Source organism: Ambystoma mexicanum, chromosome 6q, assembly GCF_040938575.1.
Source record: "Ambystoma mexicanum isolate Mex_15411 chromosome 6q, UKY_AmexF1_1, whole genome shotgun sequence".
NCBI classification, from domain to species: Eukaryota; Metazoa; Chordata; class Amphibia; order Caudata; family Ambystomatidae; genus Ambystoma; species Ambystoma mexicanum.
The window spans coordinates 158,078,026-158,087,205 of NC_090937.1; the positions used below are offsets into that span (position 1 = coordinate 158,078,026).

Sequence of the window (9,180 nt, forward strand, 5' to 3'; positions counted from 1 at the left end):
TAATAACTTTTGACTTGCAAGACAGATTTGGCCGATATTTTGTAAACAACACATTTGTCATGTCCCGCTTTCCCCTGCATCCCCCTCCCCCACACAGACTGAACATTTTGGGAAAAATGTGTTAAAAACATGAACAAGTTATTAAAGTAAAAAACGCTGTTTTCTGCCTACTCCTATTCATTTCGCCATAGAGAAAAAGTCAAACTTTCTGCACAGCCACGAAGCGTGAACTCGATTTTTGGGAGGGTTCTGGCATTATTTTGTCCATTAGTTGTTAAAATATTTGATGGAAAAGGGGTCGCCCCCTTCTTCAAAATTATAGCTATATATGTGTCCCACAATGCATCTGCTAGGCTTTTCAGAAATGAAAAAGCTGCAATTTCTTTTTGCTCAATGTGAGCGATTAGTGCAGTAATTACTGAGGTGATGCGAAAAGAGAAAGTGGAAATAAAGCTATTTGGAGGAGGAAAAAGGATGAAATGGCACCAGGCTAGAAGTGGGGAGCAGGAAAGAGGGCACCATGCAAAGTTGGGGAGTTGGAGGTTGCCTAGGGAGGCAGTTGCCGTTGAAACATTTTTGCATTATTGGGGTAATAACCTGGTAATTGAAATCACTGCGGTAATGGTGGTGTGGTTATTGTTACGGTAAATGAACTACATTTATCTGCAGTAATTTTTGTAAAATGATTGCCTTAATTACAGTGATAATAGTTAGAGTAATGGAAACCGGGGAAAAAATGTACGGTGGGACATCTATTGTGATGATGTCTAATAGACAGGGAAATAGGTCTTTGTGCTAGTGGCCCCAGCTAGTGGGCCCCAAAGAAATCTACTGGTGCAACATGTACATCGGCCATGGCCAAACGCTGTGTCTAGTGGGCCACAAGGAAACCTATAGGTCGATGGCTGTTGCTACTGTCCATGCCCGAAAGCCATGGCTACTGGGCCCTAAAGAAATCCTATTGGTGCAACAGGCACAGTGGCCACGGCCGAAGGACATGTTTAGTGGGACATAAATAAACCTATTGGTATCATGAGCAGTGACCATGACCAAAGGCCATGGCTAGTGGGCCCCAAGGAAATCTATAGGTGGAACAAGAGAGGGGATTCACAGTGACACACAAAATGGCATTATGGGGAACATGGCATTATGGGCGACATCAATGGTAACGTGCCGAGTTAAGCTGGTCATGACTTCCCACATCCGCTGAATTTCAAGGGTTTTATTGCACTTAATCTGCGCAATTTATCCTCACCTTATTTAAGTTTTTTCAGTGAATAAAGATGTAGCACTCATAAAATCCCCTCTCCTTGATATGGCTTAGTCGGTCATTACACATCTGATATGGACCGTAGTGGAGTATCAGGCCAGGCTGATAATAAGTCAGTAACTATTTCTTGAATTAAATGTAAAGATTAAAACAGAATATTTGCATGTAAAGTTATAATTTAGGCTGTTGTCATTGTTATAAGGTATAACCCAAATCACACGAAGGAAAATAATGCAGGAAATGCTTGCAGTGTGCATAGCAGGATGGTTAATTGCATTGGGAACATGTCTGTGGCCTTGTTAAAGACAATTAGGTGAACTAAACATGATTTGAAGTAGATCATGAATGGACATGAATGGACATGAATCAACTTGAATTAAACGTTTCAGTGTTGTGTATCAGAAAACTAAGTAGTTATCACGTTATGCCATCAAGTGCTGATACTGTAAGCGGGTGAACCAATTAATAATTTTAATTGATGATACAGTTTGAACAGTGCCATATAGTCAATGTTGTTAGCAGTAGTTACCTCGCCACTGTTGCTTGCCGAAAGGAGTCTCTCTGCTTGTCTAAACTGAAAGGAAACAAAAACAGGCATCTTAAAGATTACCTAATAGTATGCTGAGAGTTTGGAAGGAATATTAGTAAGGTGATACTTGAAACGGATATGATTAGTAAATTGCATATAGTGTCGCAAAGCATGCAATCATCAAAATGTCAATTACGCCGATATGCTTTCCGATTACAAATTACAATTAACGTTTAACACTTATGCAGTGGTAGTTGTAAATGGTCTTATCCAATACACATATACAAACATGCACAGATGTACACACACGCATGCGCACACACACACACACACTCACAAACAGGCTGTCACTGGCTTCTGTGGGAATAAGGATAAGCATTGTGGTGGGGGTCCCATCCTCATCACCTGCTAGAACAGGATCTCTGTCGCTCTTTACATCACCTCCCCGTCACTTTTTCCCCATGCCCTACCGTCGCTCCGAGAGTCGCTTGGCACCACTCCTCGGTTAAGCTCGGGTGCCCTAAGACCGCTATGGTCATGTTGTGCGCAGTATAAATACTGAATAACATACCCTGCGTCCATCATTGCCTCCCTCGGCTCACTTCTATAACAATACCTTCCTTTTTTACATATTGCTTCTTGTCACAGTTTTGCCATTTCTTACTGATGTAAATGATACTTGCTATTAATGCTGAGCTTAATTCTATTCTTTAAATGGCCCTCTGAATGATGAAAGGCTGAGCTGGCCCTGCTGGACGGGGAACATGGATGCGCTGGCTGGATAGAGAACTCTCTGGATAGCCCCAAAGATCTCAGTAGATCCTGGCCACATAGGATTAAATCGCCTGTCTGTTATCAGCCAACACAATGTTGTCTTCTGCTACACACTAGTCTCTTGCATGTAAAGTAACTGCTGAGTAAGAACATTCTGACACCCTCTGAACCCGGTTATGCTGTCATTCTACTGGACAATTTGGTCCTCTAACATCCCCCCTAGTTGTTTCTCATTTTGGAGAAATATGCAGAAACAGGACTTTCAGTTGATTTTCCTCACCTCGAGCTAGCTCATAGTATTTTGCTATTATGTGCAGTAATCCTAGTTTTATTTCTCTGTTATTAATGTATGGAGATGGCCGCCTGAAAACAGGAATGAATGATCAACTCACACCAGCAATGGGAGGACAGGTTGTGATGTGGGTAAGCGATATCCTTGATTCTCCTACTGTTGCTTTAAGACTTAACGACAGACAAGGAAGTGTGCTCTGGAGTCTCCCTTTTTGTGTAATTGTTTGACATAAACATGGAGGTTGTTGTTTTGCACGAGATTGAAGAAATTGCATTCTAACATTCAGGGACATCATTTGGGGGTTTTCAGGGGTCACACCTAGGACCCCTTAATTTCCTTGCTACCCCTTAAAAAAGTACGTATTTATTTATTTTAAATGTAAGCTCCTCGGCTGTGGCCAGCGCCATGTGGCTCTTTGTTTCTGGAGAGGCTGGCTTTCTTGCTCAGGCCTCTTACAAAAAACAGGGGCTTTTAAAAGTTTAACACTTTCAGCAGTGACCCTAAATAAGAAAGAATAGGAATAACAAATAATTTGTCTTTCTGGAATTCTATACAATAATTGTTAGACTCATTAAATGTTTATTTCTGGCACACTTCAGGGGTTGAGTCACTGATTTAGTATGTTCTTAAATACCTCAAGTTAGCCTTTCATCCTTCTGAGGTCGATAAATGAGTACCAAACCAGGTTGGGTGATATTGTATGTGTATTTGTTCTGTATAAAGCGCTTAAGTGTAAGGGCTATATAATAACACATCATTATCGTTTGGACTTGGACGTCTGCTTGCATTCACAGTAATTTGGTAATATGGGAATATAGACACACTTATTTTAACAATACATATGGTGATCCATTCTTGTATGAAAAGTATATCACATTATAGTTATATCGTACCCATATTTTTTTGTAGTGTACTTAGCAACAATGCTACTTCCTGTTTTGCCCAGGGGTGAAGGTTCGTGTTCCATCGCTTCCCGTAATGTCACTTTGGGGTGGGGTCAAATGACATCACTTCCTGTGATTTCATCAGAGGTGAAGGGTCGTTTGATGTCACTTCTACTACCCCTGGCATTTGAAGTCCCTGCTAACATTCAGATAGTATAGAGATGGATCAGAGAACTTTTTATAGTGTAACATAGAAGCTCACTTTCTCTGTGATTTTATTTTCTACAGTGTAAGGGAGCAAAGATTTATGAGTCAACTGGGGGAAAACTGGAGGTTTGACTCTGAAAAGCTGATGGACTCATCCAAGTGCTAATGACCTAACACTGACACTTATTGGGGGGCATGGGAATTGCCAGATCCACTGCTTAAACCTGAGACATTGGGTCTCATTAGACAAGTAGGAAAAACAGGAAAATATGAAACATTTCCGAATACTTCTGTTTTAGAGCACCCCATGGTTATCCATTGGACACTCATAAACCAAAAAACTGCCTGTACATGAGTGGAGAGACTGTAAAGATGCAGGCAGCACTACCCCATGCAATCCTATGAGATTTCAAAGTTGGGAGCAACACAAAGCCCGTGTAATTAGGAAGTGAATTATCATTGTCAATCGATGTAACAGGAATTCAGTTTGGTGGTATTAGTAAAGCTGTATCCTCCATGTGGGCCCTGCACATATGCAAATACTACGCATGCAGATCCACGGAGATGCATACACATGCAAACACAAACATGCAGATATGCAGACAGAGGTAGCTATGTGTAGACACGCAAACACATAGACAATCACAGATCAACGTAAGCACACAAATATGCACCCACACACACACACACACACAGTTTAAGCAATTGCACACAAGCGGGCATGCACACAAACACACACATACACGCATACGGATGCACGCACGTGCAAAGGAAATATGCACCCACATTCACACAGGCTCTGATGCCAGCTTGGCTTGTTAAAGAATGTGCCACCACTTTACATGAATAGCCCATGAGAGCTTGCGAAGCACAATACACACATTTCATGTGTACTATTTGCAACTGAACTGCACTGCTTACAGAGAGAAGGGAAATATAACGGAGGCTTGGCTGCCACGTAAATTAAAGAAGAAGTAACATTGAAGTAAGACTTCTTATTATGCGTAGCAAACCGCCATTTTCTGAAAGCAAGACAAAAGAGGCCCCGGTGAGTAATGGGAGAGATGTCACGCGCATGCCAATCCGTTTGCCTAATAATTGTTGCCCAGTGGGAAAAGTGTGGCAAATCTGTTTTACACAATTTTTGGTTCTTGCGTGATAGTTAACGCAGCAGACAGGATTTCCTACAAATGTATCCCCGTCCTTCTCACACAAGGATTTCCACACGACGAAAAAGAAACGTGTGCGCAGAACGAGGAACAAAGTAAATAGATTTGTGTCCACTTTGTAAATTGTAAAGATGGGCTTTTGTCGATTTTGCTCCATTTTTTGTGTAGCATAAACAACATATAGTATTGCATCTGTTTGCTCACGTTAGTTCTCAAAGGCATTTTTTGTGTGACATGGAGCAAAGCATGTTTGCACGGTTCCCTATCACACAAACAGTGATAATGCTGCAGTGGTGATTGGCTCTACTGTAAGCACCTCTCTGCCTTTTAGGTAATTCTGGACTTTGGGAAATGCACGCTTTGCCCCAAAATGAACCCATTTAGGATAACAGCTAAAAAGCCATGTAACAGGACTCAGTCTGGGTACACACGGGAGTTCAATGGCGTAAACACCTTGTACATTTCTCCTTTGGGCCTTTACATTCTACTTAGCAGTGATGTTGGGCGTGGCCATTTCTTCTCTGCTGAGTAATGCATGGGGTGCAGAGCGCGTTCTAACGCTGGCAGCGAAGGGTCGCCTTATTATCAGCACCAGCCATCTTTGCCAGAGGCCAGGAAAGGCTTGGCACCCACTGCAGATGTATAACATGCCATGGGCCCTCGACCCAAAGGCCTTGCATTGCGTTTTCTACAGCATAACACCGGGTTCGGGCTGGGGTGTACAACTGTCTCCGGCACCAATGAAAAAGTGGCCCGCGCTTGCGAATGGCAATTCGTTCCTTTTGTGACAGACTGTTTGAGTAGTACCCAAGGGGCAGTTTTTTGATAAAATGTACTGCAAATTGTGTATTTTAAAGAACAATTATTCAGTTAACAATAGTCAAAACGACTGGCTTCATGGTGAAGTAACTTATCAAACCGGCCAAAAAACTGGCCCATTCTAGCATTTTGTATTTTTGGTTCGGGTATTGCCCCTGTATGTTGGGTCGAGACTAAAAACACTATGATATGATATGATATAGCATTTGTAACACGCCTACACACATGTGTTTCAAGGCATGATGAGGCAAGGAAGGGGGAAAAGAGGGAGGACAGAGACAACGATCTTCTTGGCCAAGTGACATTGAGATTGCGCAAGTGCAGGGGAGGGGAAAAGTGCCAGGGGAAAGGGGAGGGTACAGTGCTGTACATGGGATCAAAACAATAACAAGAAGTGCGGCCAGCAGGTGGCAGGTGCAAGGGTAAGTGCAGACAGCAGGTGTCCAAAAGTGCAGGTAGGGGGACTTTAGGGTTACAGATACAGACCCGAGTGCAAGGGTTGCCAGGAGGCAGTGCGCGTGTGCAACTGGGCGGGAAGGGACCTGGGCCCGAAATCAGAGGGTAGCCAGGTGACCAGTGCAGTATCAGACAGGAAATCAGCAGGGGAGAGGAAGAGAGAAGGCAGAAGCAAAGAGGAAGGTCTCGAGGTGCTTCTGGAACCGGAGATGGTTCTCCTCAAGTTTCAGAGAGGCAAGTTTCTATCTACTGTAGAATTCCACTTCGCTGCATTGAACGGCATGTACAGATTCCAGTATCGAGGGACGTAAAACCATTTGCATACTTACTGGAAAACCAACACTTGTTCCCAGGAGACAAAGGAGGAGAATTGTGGCCTTCATGTTTCAAATTGCTACCTGCATCAAACAGCAACACAGCGTTACTTCACACCTGGCAGGAAACCTATCACTTACAGGCTAACAGTTATCATTACATTGGTCGATTACCTTCCAGTCGTGCTAAGAATCCAAACGCTAAACCAATGCCACCGGTCCCAGACGTTCCTGTTGTGGAGCAAGCCGTGAATTGAGGTGTCACTGATATTGTCCCACAATTTAAACCGAAGTTCTTCCGAAGCACTGACCAATCAGAGCACAGAATTCACTGTGAAGTCACTGGGTGTCATAATCAACCACCATCCAATTAGCCTGCTAATGGGTGCAGACAGCAGTATACCACAGGGCGTCTGTCTCTTTTAATAGGAGGTAGTTAGAGAAATCTGTACTAATTTCAACACACAAGTCATGACCTAAACAAAACTGCAAGTCCAGCGCATGCACAGGCAGGAGAGCGTGTTATCACACAAAAAAAGCACCTGACGCTTGCCAAACTATTTTTAGCAGTGTTTCAGTGTTCTTGAAGGGGTGTGGCAAACAAGTGCAATTGCCTTTAATTAGAAAAAAAATGTATAGATGAAATGTGTTAACAGAGAAGATTAGTACAGGAAGGAAAGTTTTGAAGATAGGCTTTCCTTTGCAGAGGAAAACATTGAAGTGTTAATGTATTCACTTTTATAGGTATTTCTTTTGTTTGAGGGCTAGTGGCCTTTAAGTATTGCATTGGATTCAATGACACAACTCAAACACAGCAAGAGAGAATGTATGTTAGCTTGCATTGTTTGCAGCCAGCATGGGCAGTTTAATTTGCGTGAATTTAAATTACCCCAATTTCCACCTATTATGCTGGTCTGAACTTTCTCAATTTGCGTTGTGGTTGTGCAAGGTGAACCAGAGGAGTTAGGCGCGGTTGGAGTTCATGATCAGTCTTGTGGGAAGAGGTAGTGGAGGCTTGCCTGAAGTAGGCTGATTGGGAAGGATTTTGACTTGGGCTTAGATTAGGGTAATTTCAGGTGATGCAGAAATAGGAGGATTTGGTCATGGCAGCCAGGAGATTATCATTCATGGGCTGTAACTGAGTATGCCATTATTTAGTCACGATTTGGGAGGAGAGAATCCCTGTGACCACCGGGCATGACATACAAACACGTGATATTTGTCGTCAGTGACCATTAGGGAGAAGAACATCACAGAGATGGCTGGAAAACCATGCCTTAATGGATGCCTCAACAAAAGTGCCTTCTTGATTAGGAAGGGGGCAGTCAGGCAAGTTTGGGTGCATCTATGTGATGTTGGAGTGATTTTGCCCCAGTGGTGGAAGTGTATGAGGCGTGATCCCCCACAAACCCCAATGCCACGCCCCCAGCAATCCAAACCCCCAAACACACCTGCTGTTTAAGGGAACGTTCATAGCAGTGCACTCAAGTGCAGGTTTCAACTTCTTCCTACACGTTTCTTTTAAAACTAAACCATCCCAGAACAGGTTCTTTTTAAAATAAAAGTAAAGGAACAGTAACACTGTTTTTTTTAAAGTAGTGGAGCAGCGCTCCCAACTTCTCCCGCTCACTTCCGCCACTACTTCTCCCATGACTCCGGAGCACGGGCAAGCTTTATGAGAATTCCAGTAGGCAGGAAGAAGTTGGATTCTGTGTGCCCTCTCACTTGGTAATCCGGAATTGTATTTCAGATAAGCACTTGGGAAGTAACAACGGGTGGATGGGATTCTAGAGGAGATCGAAGTGAAAGGAAACTGCACCAAAGCAGCAATCTACATGAGCATACCACTCCGAATTAGCACTAGGGCAAACTTTGCCCTGATTAAAAAATGCGTTCAAAATGTAGCTTTTTTTGCACAAGGGCAATATTTGCCCTGGTGCTCATAAAATGCCAAGCTGCACTTGTCACTGCGAAAAGGTTTTCTAATGTGTCGCAGTGTTTTTCTAAATAGCCGTGCAAACTTGCACTTGCACCAGTGCAAAGTTTCTGTAATCTGGCCCATGATGTGCTGTTTTTAGATGCACTAGTTTTGGGCAGGTCACCTTGTTCACAAAGGTGAGCTGTGCATGTTAATGGGGCTGGACAACAGCATACATGATGTGCTGGCCAGCTCCCTTGCATATATTAATTTCAGGATAGTGCACCCAACACTAATGTATAACAGACTCCCCAGCACCCACGTGGGTGCTAGTATTGCATTTCACGGTGATAGGTCCTTAAGGAGCCTGTCATTGTGAAATGTCAACGAAACCTAAAGCATTTACATTGCTGTGTAAGGGATACCAATGAGTGGGGCAGTAGTGGTTCATACGGCAGTTGTTCCTCTTAAGAAAAACTACCTAATAGTCTTTTTTTGACCCTGTAATGAACTGCACTTTGCTCTGAATCTGTTTCAAACAGCTCCAG

The 9,180-nt window shown here is 43.1% G+C and overlaps 1 protein-coding gene across 1 annotated transcript in view; it reads right to left on the reverse strand.

The window, feature by feature from the left end:
• AMTN (amelotin) overlaps positions 1-6,973 on the reverse strand; it is a 43,160-nt gene extending 36,187 nt beyond the window's left edge. The window contains exons 1-3 of the mRNA XM_069630582.1: positions 6,889-6,973; positions 6,730-6,798; positions 1,800-1,844 (exon numbers count right to left, since the gene is read on the reverse strand). Of these exons, the coding sequence (XP_069486683.1) occupies positions 1,800-1,844; positions 6,730-6,783 (99 nt within the window). The 5' untranslated portion in view covers positions 6,784-6,798; positions 6,889-6,973. The remainder of the gene's footprint in view (positions 1-1,799; positions 1,845-6,729; positions 6,799-6,888) is intronic.
• Positions 6,974-9,180: the final 2,207 nt, after the last annotated feature.